We start from the raw sequence: 15,043 nt of genomic DNA on the forward strand, positions 1-15,043 counted from the left end.
TTTATTTATTTATTTATTTATTTATTTATTTATTTATTGTTTTGTATTTTTATGATTTATTATTACGTACATCTTATTTTGTATTATTTTAACTGTCTCCAAATACTATTACTTACCTAAACTTTTTAAACTAAACTAAACTAAAGCTATTATAAAATAAATTATAATAAAAGAAAATAAAAGAAAATACATGAGAAACAAATTTACTGCAATTGTTGAAATAATACTGCATAACAAAACAAAAAAAAACTGGGCCATTAGTCACAACGTACATGTATAATAATTAATAACACAGATTTATTCATGTTGCAATAAAATGTATTTCCTACGAAGCCTATGATTTGAGAAGGTGGTGGCGGCTTTTTTGTAAAATTAGAACATTTTAATTGGTTACTATGGTCACGGGTTGACATACTATGCTATATTGGAGTAACTCCAATATAGCATAGTATGCACGTAAGAACATGAATGTAAATAGAAAAGGTCACAACTTCGAGGTCAAAGCATGTGTCACATGATCTGTATTAACCAATAAGAACGCAACTTACGTATCTTACATTTTTCGAAACGCAATCTATTTACGTTGTGTTGTTGTGCGAACAACTGGAAAATACACACGTATTGTGCAGTTTGCAGCAACAGGAATTGTTTCAGATAAATATTATTCAACCTGTTTATTTTATGAGTGATACTGTACCACTGAACGCTGCAATTTCTACGAAATCCTCCGTTTATGTGCACGTCGCAAAAATGTGAAGTCGCCCAAAATGGCGACTCCCATGGACGTAAACAATTTTTATTGAATCGTGGTTATTTTGACAAATTTACGGACACAAACAACATATATTTGAAAATATATATTTAGACAATTGACAAAGATGTCTGATCCCGGGGTAAGTATTTAATTGTATTCTCATTTCCGCAATGTCTTGCTGTAAATCTGATAAATCAGACAACAATCTCGTCACTATGGTATTCGCGAGTCTGGCAACAGTTATATTTTTTTTAAATATTTACTCACTTCTTTTTCTTTTTGTCCAATTCAATTTTTTTTTATTTTTCACTCTATATGAGCTCTCTATTCTGGCCGCACAGCGGGTGGTTCGTAGGTTAATGGTGAGGGATTTGATAACTAGTATTAGAGTTGCAACATTTGTCAAATTCGCGATTTACTATATATATGCGAACATCAGTGTACATGGCAGCGTCTGATCTTCAATGTGTATGGCTAGGGTATGGGATGACACTGACAGCAGCATTAGTAACATTTTTTTTCTACGTTTCTACAGCAATCTTCCATAACAACTGAATCAGAGACCTTACCCACAGCAGTTATTGTTGTAGTTGCGATTGGTGCATACTTAGTATTGATGGTGCTATTACTCATCATCAGATCATGTTTACAGGTAAATGTTAAAATATTGATTTTCTTGGATCTTAACACCACTAGACTGAGTGTAAAACCTGAATACTAAAGCTGTTATAGATGTATAGTTTTCTTAATTTGGGGAGGGGGGACTGCATGTGTTAAGCAAATTATCATTTGGGATACAAAATATCATAATTTTGTATGTCACGCAATGTGTTCTGGTCTGATTTGTAATATAGGCCAATGGTTTTTGTAACGAATGTGCACCGTGTGGTAAAGAAGATGGAAGTCAGCAGTGCTGTGATTGCTGGGTAGCCACTGCCGAAGCATGTAATTGTTGTGCATATCCTAATATGAAAGCTTGTCTGGATTCCATTTGTGGACCAGCCAATAATGTAAGTGGACATTGTTTAATTCTCTCGAAGTTCTGTTGAAGAACTTAGATGTTCTCTTTTCACCCCAATGCTTTCACCAACCTGTCGTAATTCTGTTAGTATAAAACCCACTTAGTATCATGACATATACCGGTAGTTGTATATTCGATATCATTCTCAGAAATAATACATTCTATTGCTATATAGCAATTAAAAAAAATGTATAAACAAGAAAATCAGTATCTTGAATCATTGTCTTGAACATTTGAATATGGTGACTAAAGACTTAAGTGAGACTAGTTAATACTGTGTTCTTTGCTTCAGCCTTCCTGTTTGGATTGATCCGTTCTGAGAAAGTTCTTAGACATTTGAAATATGTAGTGCAGATTAATCATAATTTGACATTACCATTCGCGCTCTTCAAAATATAACCAGATTGCAGACAAAATTCTGAGACCAGTATTTATCTTTAAACTTGTATAACATGGACAAACAGGGGATGTTAGATTAAAGTCAGCGTATGTACCTTAGTATAAATATAACAAAACAAATTAACTGATGATTGATTAAATACTAGTGTGGTGATCATGCACTTTCTTTTTGCAGAAATGTACTTTAGCAAATTGTGTGTCTTGCCAAGCTTGTCAAGATAATCAGTGCTGTGGTAATGAGCCAATGTGTGATGTAAGTATACATGCATGCATGAAAGCTATGGTATCTTTCAGTGTAGACTGTATTCATCAAAACACATACATATGTAACATAAAAACAAATCTAGCATTATTGTTATTCTGCAGTTACAATAGTTGAGTGAAAGACCACCAGTGTATTCACTCCATCTGTTACACAAGCCTTGGTTCCATGCAATCTAATGAGATTAGTCTTGTGTGTCATATGGCACATTCCTGTACAAGACAATAATCCTTATATTAATTGGACCATAAACAAATAATTATATTTGAAGGTCACTGAAATTTTTTATTATTTAAGCAATGGCTCAAGACACGTTTACAAACTGCAAAATTTGATCAAATCACAACATGAATATTGTACATGTGTGTAAACTTTCAACTTAATCAGGCAAAATAGTAGTGGGAAATGGACATGGACATAAACAAAAACAAAATTGCCACCAGTCGGCTAGTTTTGTTTGAATCTCAAAAACAAAAATTTTACCTGCGCCTGAGAAACATTTCCGGTCACATTTAAATATCAGAATTTAGCAAACTTGAGGACCAAAATTATCACCAATGAGTCATATTTGATCAAATGTTAACAAAAATCGATGTGCATAAAAGTAAGTCATCATACATGGTCTATCTGTTAAGTTTGAATAAATGAGATCGATGAAGGCATGTCTGAGAAATAACTCAGAATGGACAGACATGCACAGACAGATAGACCTCAAATCAATCTTAGATTACGATTTATAGGGGACTCAAAAACTAAAAGACAATGATCAGAAAGTTGATGATTTATATTTTTTGATAATGGAGTATATATTTATATGAGTGTGCTTTCAATTGAACTTTTAGAACACTTTTGCTTTCGTAAAATGTTGATGATTATGAATAATTTAAAAAAGTAACTACTGTAATCCTTCAAATAATAGTACCGGTAGTTGGATCTTATCATCTATCAACTTTACTGTTAAAATAAGATTTTTTTAATTCTCTGCTAGCAATTTAACAAGTGTCAACCGAGCATAACAAAGCCACACTAAGATGCTATCAATTTACCTTGATATTTCTATTATTTTAAATTACCTTCATTGACATCTGTAATTCAATAGTCATGCTACCAAAGTCTAGAATCCGTTATAAAACAACCGTTCAAAATACATTTTAACAGCTTTGTATTTGTGATTCACAATATTCATGTAGAGCAGAGAACTATTATTAATACATACATTACACATAAAAAGAAAAGGAGATTAGATTTATGTAATTGTTTAATAATCTTGCCCTCTCAGTGCTGCAATGATGTCGTAGTCTCCTGTGTACACCCCTCTAAACGATGACGTGTTGGTGAGCTTTTTATTTATTCAGGCATGCAGGTACTACCAAATTAAAATACAGCGTAGGTAATTAACTTAGAGAGGGTGTGCTTTTTTAAATAACATAAATATAGTAAACACCAGATGTATATAGGGTCTTCAACCAAAAAAGATGGCTAACAAGGATGGCTTCTGGTTTTGTCGGTTAGAAAAGTTGGCATTAATTTAGTTGCATAATTGCTTCATTTCCCAATATCTTGATGATTTTAGTAGTAGTTATCTGTTTCAATTGTGACCATAATAAGTGAGTCTAGTATAGTATAGCATTATGTATTCTGTACTGGTGGTTAATGTGCATGTAATTGGTTGTAGATTACCCCCCCCCCCCCTCCCACACACTTCTCACTAAATAATACCCTTTATAAATGATTTTGCCATTGTGTGTACATGCATATTAAAACTCTCCTAAGCATTTCTTGGGGACAAGTTTGTAAGTATTTTCAAGCTTTATGAAAGCTTGCTGATTTGTTAAGGACAAAATAAATATTATTTTACACTCCTACCCACCCATAAATTTTAAAATGAATAAATTTCATGTTTTACCTTGGTTCTAATTGTTCTCCATATTACATGTTATAAACTGTCTATTCAATATACAAATCCTGCTTTCTGACATGGGTATCCCTTTGAAGTGTGTGATTCTCCCTGATTCTTACTAGATGTACTGTATATGCTTTATTAGTTGTGCCTGCACTTATGTAAATAAATGATCTAGTACATGAATCTATTGGTTTACATGCCCTTCTAATAGAGCAAATACGGTATTCCATATTAGAGTGGATCACTCTGAGATGTGAAAATATCACAAGCTGTTAGATCACCAAGGTTGCTTGGCATGTCAAATAGATAGTTAGGAAAATTAGAAATTAAACTATGGCAGCACTTTGAATACAAGTGCCATTTAACAATATAGAGCAACCACTTGCTGCATGACAGCATTCTGTGTAGACCTGTATTTTTACCATATTTATTTTGTTTCTTGCCTTTCAGTGCGGTGGATGCGACTGTGCTTGTAATTGCCAGACACCAGAGTGTGATACAATCAATTGTCTCTGCTTTGAATTGAGGATGCATTAACAATGACCTACCAGAAGATATCTATCTACCTACCATGATTCCATCCAGTTTATAAATGCCGCCCATTCAGTTTGACTCCTATGAACCCAATATGCTGTAAATACTATACTGTTGTGTTGAAGATATCTCGATATGTAAATATTGCTATATACTTGTATGTAATGAACAGATCTGTACATCTGATACACAATAGTTATACGGCTTGCATATAATATACTAAATATGACGCTGTCCTGTTTTAAAATAGTTTGGGAAATTGACCCATCTACTTTTATCACACATGGGGCTGTCCAAAAATGTTCCTGGACCTGATTTTTACAAAATTTTGAATCAGATTTGAAGTTGATGCTGTCCATCATTTTAGAACATACACTTACTAACTTATGTTTTTTATACCTATTTTTATAGTTTGTGAAACAAATGAAAAATTGTAAATTTTTGTAAATCTGAGGACATGTATATATACTGGTAATGTGTAAATAGAAGGTGTACAATACTTAATGTATAATCATATTTGTTTATAAATAATTTTATGGTCTTTCTAAAAAGAAAACCTGCAGTGAGCTGGGTTGACCTGTGGACAAAAACATTTTTTAATATTGTTGTTTGATACTCCATACTGTAGACAAAATCAAATTATGGTTCATCATAAACTAAAAATGTTGTTTGCAGGATACACAACAGTATTCTTTACATGAAAAACCAAAATTACTATGCACTTATTGTTTTACGTACCAGTGTACATGCACTAAGAGAATTTCACGAAACCTTAGATGCGAGCTACTAGAACCGTGTGTTGATGTAATGATTAATCAAAGATTAATGTAAACTGGTATTTATCAACAGCATCAAACAACAAAATTAAAAATATAATTTTCTCATTCATTTTACATCTCTAAAATGATTGATGGTATATTGAGTAGGCATTAAATGTTATACAATCGAATGAGGAAGTTAAAATAAAAAGTTTTGTTTTATTATTATTATTAGTGGTTTATCGCTGAGCAAAAATGAGGGTTTTTATTTATAATTTGTACATTCACTTATACCAATAAGGAAACAATTAAGTTTTATCTGATGTGGTTTAACTGTTTTCTTCAACACAATTCTGAATAATGTAGTCAGTATTTTTTTTAAGCATGCAATTTTGTTGTTTTGTTTTACCGGTTTATCAGTATTTGTCTTTTTATACCATAATTGTACATCTACTCTGTACATTGAACATACTGTAGAATACTTTATTTTTGCTTGGTATTTATTTTCGCTAAAGGGGTGATGCCGTGAAAATAAAATCCAGCGAATATACTTTTGTTCTTATATTTCACATTAAACTTATCAAAAATCAGTGAAAATAAATTCCACACAAAACTCCCGAAAAGCCTTTTCAGCGAAAATTAATTCCAGCGAAAATAAAGTATTCCACAGTATGCATGTTACAATTTGCTCTGAGGCTTAGATCAAGTCAGTTGCTTGTCAACAAAGATGTAGCTAATATAAAGTGAGAGCTAAGTAGATGCATAAATGGTTACGAACACTACCAGCGTAAGAGTAAAATTATTATTTTGTAAAAACTTTCTATTTTTTTACTGCTCAAGATTAGTTTATTTCATGCATGGATGGATGGATGATTATCTTTGAAATACTGAGAGAATAATTAGTTCAATATCAGTTACTGGGGCCATCACTTGTAAATCATTTAATTTTCCCCAGTTAACACAATGTGATACTTTGACTTTATTGGTCACAAACGTCACCACAACTCCTCAAGACCACAGTGAAAGTTGCCGTGACTTCCTAGGACTCAAGTGAAAGTCACCATGACTTTAGGGTCCAAGTGAGAATCACTGTGACTCCCTAGGACCCAAGTGAGAATCACTGTGACTCCCTAGGACCCAAGTGAGAGTCACTGTGACTCCCTAGGACCCGAGTGAGAATCTCCAAAGAAGACACTGTGACCCTGGGACCCAAGTAAAAGTCACTGTGCATTGATCACAGTAAAAGACACCTGCTACGTTCCCAGTAGAGAATTGTTTACTACAAGAAAATGTGCAGTTTCCATTACTCACAAAATTTGCAAAAAATGAATTGGTTCTATCCAGAAATATAGCATAGCATAGCACCGAGCACATGGCTAATTCGTATAACAATCTCGTATGTTAATCACCTTTATTGTATTCATTGTCATAAGGATTCTTTTGTATATCCAAAAAGAACTTGTACCGCAAATTTGACTTTTATGTACGAATTGTAAAAATTTTAATTTAGCTGAAGTGCCATCCATCTGATTTTGAGAATATACTTTATGTAAACTAGTTACATCTTGAATTTGTGAAATTAGCTAAAATAACACATCCATCTGATTGTGAGAGTATACTTTATGTAAACTAGTTACATCTTGAATTTGTGAAATTAGCTAAAATAACATGCTAGTTAAAGAGACACATTTTGCAGTAAGCATTAGGGCCACCAAATATAATTTTCTGTGGATTTACCTTTATGTATGTACAATGTTTATGTAATGAAAATATGACTTAAATTCTGAGGGGTGGGGGAGAGACTAATACTATATTAACCAGTATTTCCAGAATTCTCAATATTTATTACTAATTATGCCAAGGATTCATGGCGCGTTCCAGAGGTTGAAAAAAAAAGTTACATTTCTAGTTTTAACTGTAGTAATGTATTGAGTTATGATATGGCATATGGTACTTAAGTTAATTACTTGCACATGATTTGAGATGTATTTTTATATTTGTAAAATAATTTTACTATTAAAATGGCATTTTGAACAAGTTGCAGTTTTGTTCTTTAATATTTAACGCTGTCATTGTGCAACTCTTCATGCTTGTGTCTGTGAAAAGACCTCTAGTTTGAAAGTCAATGAGCTGAAAAAATAAATGACAATGGCTTTAATTTTCCATCTTTTTTTTTTTTCTGCGATTTTTATTTTAGAAAAAACATTTCCATTAGTATCAATTTGTAACGGCCATCGCCGAAATGTGTACACTGAGAGCATAGCATATTCACTATATACCGACGTACCTTGAATCGCAAGTGAACAAATATTATACAGGTTATAGTCAAGGTCTCCAGAGGGCGCTGTCTATGGTACAAGATGACAATTTACCAGAGGCCCTGAGCGAAATGTCAAATACCATGTTATCTTGAGATGATAAGCCATTCTTTGACAGCCTCTCGCTGCTGATCTTGTGTCATTTCCCATAATATTCGTCGCGCGTCAGAATTTTCAACGGTCACCACTACGTGATAGCCACTAGTCAACCCTTATTTTTCACATCGCTTTTTATGCTATATAGCCTTGTGGAAGGGCAGTTTGCCCATGCAATCATGTCTAAAACAATACTTCGGTAATATTTGTTCATCTATATGTAGTTATATCATGGTAAGTAGTAACAGAGTTATATTTAAACAAAAGGAAATGTTAAAAATCACAGCTATTGCCACTTTAAACGTGGTGAAATGAAACGAAAATGTCATGCGATTAGATTTTTAAACTTTGTGCAACTTTGTTTATAGCGCGGTAGTCGTCGCGCTGCGCATGTGCGACTTATGTGTGTCTCATATAAACAAAGATGGCGACTTTGACTGTTGCGCAGATCAACGAGTACGAACTGAGACGTTTCCAAGCTTTAATTAGGTAAATTTCATGTTATTCGAAGGTATCAAGAAGTCACCAGTGGTAATCTGTGCAAGTCGCGCCCAGGTCAAATCTCATACATTTACTTGTGATTTCCATTTGAAGAGCGTATTGGATTGTGGGAAAATCAATGTTTATCAACACAAATGTCGCACATGCGCAGCGCGACGACTACCGCGCTTTATGCTTTATCGGTGATATATATCAACAATACGGTATGTTGATTTTTGCGGATTTGATGTTGTAGGTTTTCAATTAACTGCATTGTGAAAGATCATAGCGTCGTAGTGGCGTCAAACATCGCGTGGGATTCGACAAACGCGAAGTATTTTGGAGGACATTTCCATGTCAATAATGTGCTGTCCACATTTGATGATAGGCAATTTTGATTAAGTAAGGGTATTTGGAAGCAATATTCCTCTGTCGAAGATCGGCCGGTCGATGTGAGTTACGAAATAAAGAAATTCTAGTTCAAAATCAAATCGTTCGATTTTTGCGGCAGGCGTTCGACGCGCGTTTTTCATACATCTCGCGAGATCTCGCAATTGTACGGAAAATCCCCTATTAGTGCAAGTTGCGCCCAGGTCATACCTCATACTAGTGATTTTCATTAGAAGAGTGCATTGGATTGTGGAAAAATCAAGGTTTATCAACACAAATGTCGCACATGCGCAGCGCGACGACTTGGCATATTCAGTAGGTATATTCAGCTTTACTGTTGTGAGAATAAAACCAGTCAACTAGTCAAGCCCAGTGCAGTACCCTGTAGCAAGGTCAGGTAGAACACTCCTTACCCTGATAAAAATTATATTTACTTAGCAAACAACTAATCATTATTCAACTTATTCAACAATGTATGCATTGCCCAATAAGAAAAATGTTTTTGTTTCTCGTGTTAGGGAAAATTGAAAAATGATCTGGTGAGGCGATTTTCTATTTTATTTTTTTGTATTAAAATTATTTAATGTATGTACAACATCAACAAGATATGTTTTACATTTATTAAACAATGATTTTAATTACATACTAGTACATTAACGTTTTATTCAGATCGACAAAACGTCACTTTACCGGTACGCAAAATTGCATAGTGTCACCAATCTGATGTGGTACCCGCATACACGTATGACATGACAAGTGCATTCAATTGTCTATGTCAATACGTGTTAACTTTCCCATGCTTATTACTTTAATGTTCACATTCCTACACCTATATGTAATATCTAATGTATTATTCGATTTGTTTATTTGTATTTGTAAATATTTTTTTTATCAATATTTCTGTTATTTTTTTTTCCTAGCGTATGATTTGATATTACGAAAATGGGGACATTTTCATTTTTCGTTGGAAGGGACAGTGTCACCAATCTGATGTGGTACCCGCATACACGTATGACATGAAAATTGCATTCAATTGTCTATGTCAATACGTGTTAACTTTCCCATGCTTATTACTTTAATGTTCACATTCCTACACCTATATGTAATATCTAATGTATTGTTTAAAGCCTAAACCATATTAACACTTTTATACACGCCGTGTCAAACGTCACCATGTTATCGGATATGTACGTGCAACGACAAACAGTTGGTTGCTGTGGCAATATGCGTGACATGCGCAGCCAGCCAAAGTACTAGGCTGACATGGCATTCTGACGCGAGTGTAAACAAGTTCCATATTAGTAATATCTCTGTCTTCGAACTGTTTGCGAAGATGTCTGATTCAGAGGTAATATTTTGTTAAGTTTTTTTTACCATGATGATAATTCAAACTTTCATTTCATAAACAATCTACGTTGAATACAGGAAGTGACTGTACAAGAAGGTACTTAAGATTTCTTTCTTTTAAATATACCGCAAGTGTTACACATCATTCACACAAGATCACGTGAGTTCGACCTCGTGCTTTTTTTGTCCGTCTGTTGGTTTTTTAATGGCTTTGAGAATAACATTGTACCATACTTTTAGCGTACATTTGACTTCCCAGTGAGGTTACGGTTGACAGAGTCTTGGACACCCTAAATTTAGTACTTTATCAAATAGGAGCGCCAAAATGGCAATTCGGAAACTCAAATATTTCAGTGTGTTTTTTTTATTTTGTTTGTTGTTGCACCGGTCCGAAGGTCCATTGTTTTGAGCGTCCATTAGTCCGAAGGTTCGCTACCTGCCTCACTGTGGTATGCCAGCACTTCAGTCCAACGATCAATAGGTCGTAGCATTGTGACGAATTAATCATTTTTTGACGTACGGTTGATGATTACCGGAATTTCAAATTAACGACTTCGAAAAGATACAACACCCTGTCACTGTCGGGGGGTATTTCAGTCTTATGTCCAATGTTACTCACACTTTTGAAAGCTCAGTGACACCCCTCTACCCAGTTTTAGGTGTAGTGCCCCGGGATTACCACCCAATTTAGCAGTGTTATGGAGCTTCGAGTCAGAATGAAGACTATATGTAATTTCTGTCATGTACATATATATTAGGCACTATATAATGTTGTTGGTTATTTTACTTAGGAGTACGGGGGTTGTTGAAAAATACAATACAAATTTTATAGATGACTCAAAGGTGTGACTAAGAATCGGGAAAACTTGACTGACACAAAATGTCGTCAGGTATATGCGAATAAAATATTTAAAATTTCCGATGTCAAAGAGAAAAGAGTTTATGCTTTCTACTGAAAAATTAAGTGCGATAACCTTGAACTATAAATTTAACGCCCAGGGTAATGTGTCCTCGCAGTGATGGGTTTGGTTTGTGTACATGTATATTGTTAAGCGTATAATCACAGTCCCTCCACACCGGAACTGTGGTCGAATTCATGATGGCGGCTATCATATCTTTGGAAAAATTACAAGTTAAATGCCAGTCCAAACATTCATTACTTACGTTGTGTGTCTTTTGTAACGGTATACACATTTATAACAGAAGTAGACATATTACTACCTACATATTCAGAAGAAGTTTTCTACGTTGTAAACTTACATGAAACTGAGAAAACGTGTATGGGTTGAATAAAGTGACGCCCATTTGAAGTCTGAAGAGCGAGAGATTTAAAAAAAATGATGCTCTATTAACAGCCCGAGAAGTTAAAATAACTATTATTTAAGAAAACAGTGTCCATACGTACACTCAGGGAAAAAATCCCTGTCACATTAATATGAAAAATGTATGCAATTTCTTCTAGGTCTTTTTTTCAAATGACTACTTAGTTTATGCATGTATAGTCTACGTACCTATCTGTGCTTCTTTTCGACAGATATCATCAACTGAATCAGATACCTTGCCTACTGCAGTCATTGTAGTGATTATTATCGGTGCTTACCTCGTATTGGTTTTATTATTACTTATTATCAGGTCGTGTTTACAGGTAGATATTTTCTTTATTATTTATCATGCGAATTTTCAGCTTAAGGTAGAAGCTTAGTTATATCTGAAAGTTCGCCATGAATCACATGGAAGTCTGCATTGGTGTTTTATGTACAATCGTGGAGCTGTAGTTTCGGGATAACACGAAACAACGTTATTTTGTTTGTCACAGTACCGTATTTAGAGAAAAATTGGTCAAATATTATTCAAAATAACAAAAGGTGCATCATCAGTCACGAACAATAATTTACATACTAAGAAAATAATTTACGCCATTCACTAAATTAAAATACAATCATCGTTTTCTGGGAATAGACTGGGACCTTTAACAAAATGAAATATTTTAGCGGGAGTACAATTATTTTTAAAATGATTGTAATCTCGGTATGTGTGTAGTACATAAGCTTTTACATTAACATATACGCGTAAAAATAAGTGTATTTAAGTGTATAATAGATCAGGGGGACAAGGGGCTGTCATCGGCTGGGACAATTTGCCAGACCAACTTGTTTTGATCATTTGGCAGACGGCACTGATTTTGTGTTATACATATATTTCTGGGTTCGTTTAGCCCCGATTTAAGTTTAACGTCTTGTTTTGTCAAATTATTGTAAACGACAAAAAAAAAAAAACAGTAAGGAGTGATTGAGAAGTTTCATCCGGGAAAAAAGTTGCCAAACAGAAATTTCTCGGTCAAATTAGAGTATCTGATTTCGTAAATGCTTGTTATATAGACGTGAGGCGAGGGTGCATTTATCTTCGACTTTAAGTGAAAGCCGAGTCGTTTCTGGCAGTTTATCACAAAACTAGTGGCTCAGAGGTGTTGAGGTGAGAGAAAAGTTTACCAAACAAAACCTTTCTGGTCACTTTCAGACGCTGATTTCAAAATGTTACTTTTATTTGCTATTGAATAGACTTGCATACAGTCTCTTGTTTATTTTTGTTGGTGTTTTTTTAATAAAATAAAATATGGGAGTGTATAAATGGCGAAAGCCGGGTTACCGCGAAATAAAATTGTTTATTTCACCAAAAGTTAAACAAGAGACTGTGTGCAAGTCCAGCTATCGAACAATTCACCGCATCTAACTTCTTTCAGGAATGCTAAAGCCAACTTTTTAATTAATATCGAAATATGTGGGTGGGTAAAATGTGCTTGGAATAGAAAGAAAAAACACTTCGGACCTAGTTTATGGCGTACAAACCTGCATCGTACTACATACCTTCGTAGTTAAGTCCAACCCGATGAGAATTGTTATTACGAGCAAACTGAAAGTAAGGCTTAGCAGTAATCATTAATCATGCTTGCAGTGCAAAATACTACATTTGTACATTCAAACAGACTGAGTTTATGATGTCATAAACATGGTGTGGCGTGTTACATTGTTGTACGGCAAATGGTCTATTTGCCAGACAAACTTTTTTGGCCAATATGGAGGTGCTGATTCATACTGTGCTGCATTTTCCTCGACTTTAAAGGGCGGCAGTCGTCGCGCCACGCATGCGCGAGATATATGGGTCTCATATAAACAAAGATGGCGACTTTGACTGTTACCAAGCTTTAATTAAGTATATTTTTAGGTAACTGGAAGGTGTCGAAGAAGTCACCGGCTGTAATTAGTGCAAGTCGCGCTCAGGTCAAACCTCATACATGCGATTTCCATTTGAAGAGCGCATTGGATTGTGGGAAAATCAATGTTTATCAACAAATGTCGCACATGCGCAGCGCTACGACCACGTCCTTTAACTTAAAGATTTATCGTAAAAATAACCAGTAAGGGGCGAGGTGTAATCCGGAAATTCCAGACAAATATTCAATTTCGGTCAATTTCAGGAAGCTTATTTCAGTCGAAAATACATGTTATACACTGTACATGCATTCAAATGTGCGTTTATTCTAGAAAAATATCGTTGAAAACAAAAACAAAAAACACTAAGGGAGTGTCATTGGGAAGAATAACCCAACCAGTGGCCTGTAAGTGCTAAATAATTCTCATATTAAAAATCCAACTCAGAATGAATATTCCCAGTTTTATAACGTAACAATTTAATGTTGCCTTCATCAATTGCATTAAATAGTCAACATATTTTTGTTTTTGTGGGAGGCGTTTTATAATAATTTTAATTTGCACCTTGATGAAAATCAGAGTGTAAACAATAGTCGAGAGTGAACACAATCGTAACGCCTAATAAGACGCACGCCACGGAATCAGCATTTTCAAATTGACCAAATAAATTTGGTCATTCAAATTTTCCGGATGGATGACACCCCGTCCCACTGGTCTATAATAAGTAAGTCATAGTATATGTTACACCACTCAATAGAACGATAGTCACATACATTGTTATCTATTGCAGTAAAAGTTCTATTCTATGATTATCTCAACAGGATCACGGTTTTTGTAACGAATGTGCGCCATGTGGCAAAGAAGATGGAAGTCAGCAGTGCTGTAATTGCTGGATAGCCACTGCCGAAGCATGTAATTGTTGTGCATATCCTAATATGAAAGCTTGTCTGGATTCCATTTGTGGACCACCCAATCATGTGAGTATTAGTCGAAGCATATATGCAAGGCAGGATTTGATACGTCGAAACAAACTGGCAACAAACAAGCTGCTTTCTGATTGGTCTGATTTTTTAGCTCCGCTGTCGACGAAGTCGAGCGAAGCTTATAGTATTACTGATTGTCCGTCGGCGTCCGTCGTCGCCAACTTTACATTTTCGACTTTTTCTTAAAAAACACAAACTGTATAGCTGTGAAACTTTCTAGGAAGGTATCTTGGGTGATTCTCTCTCAGATTGTTCATTTCGTGTGGATATATTCAATTGTCTTATTTATAGCGAACATTTTTGGTCAAAAATGCTATTTTCGACTTCTTCTTGAAAACCTCTAGCCCAAATGCTTTGATACTTGGTATGTAGGTACCTTGGGTGGACCTCTCTCAGATTTGTTCATTTTGTGATGATATCTTAAATTCTCTAATTTTGATGAATATTTTTGTCATTTTTGGTAAAAAGTGATATTTTCGACTTCTTGTTAAAAACCGCAAGTCCGATTGCTTATAGATATTACATATGTAAGTGCTACATGTAGACCTCTCTCAGATTTGTTCATTTCGTGATGATATCTTTGATTCTC

The 15,043-nt window shown here is 34.6% G+C and overlaps 1 protein-coding gene across 2 annotated transcripts; it reads left to right on the top strand.

Moving 5' to 3' along the window:
* The first annotated feature begins 556 nt into the window (after window positions 1-556).
* Window positions 557-7,668, top strand: LOC144359223 (uncharacterized). 2 transcript variants are annotated; one of them, XM_085491114.1, is made up of 6 exons: window positions 557-893; window positions 1,290-1,406; window positions 1,609-1,764; window positions 2,350-2,427; window positions 3,716-3,770; window positions 4,790-4,871. In XM_085491114.1, exons 1-5 carry the CDS (start codon window positions 879-881, stop codon window positions 3,761-3,763), a joined length of 414 nt encoding a protein of 137 aa, XP_085347240.1. In that variant the 5' UTR covers window positions 557-878; the 3' UTR covers window positions 3,764-3,770; window positions 4,790-4,871. The 2 variants fall into 2 exon arrangements, with proteins under 2 accessions (XP_085347240.1, XP_085347239.1); XM_085491113.1 differs by lacking the exon at window positions 3,716-3,770 and having other exon boundaries at window positions 4,790-7,668.
* The last annotated feature ends 7,375 nt before the right edge of the window (window positions 7,669-15,043 follow it).

The sequence above is a fragment of the Saccoglossus kowalevskii genome, chromosome 16 (genome assembly GCF_978046115.1).
Source record: "Saccoglossus kowalevskii chromosome 16, keSacKowa6.1, whole genome shotgun sequence".
In the NCBI taxonomy this organism is placed as follows: Eukaryota; Metazoa; Hemichordata; class Enteropneusta; family Harrimaniidae; genus Saccoglossus; species Saccoglossus kowalevskii.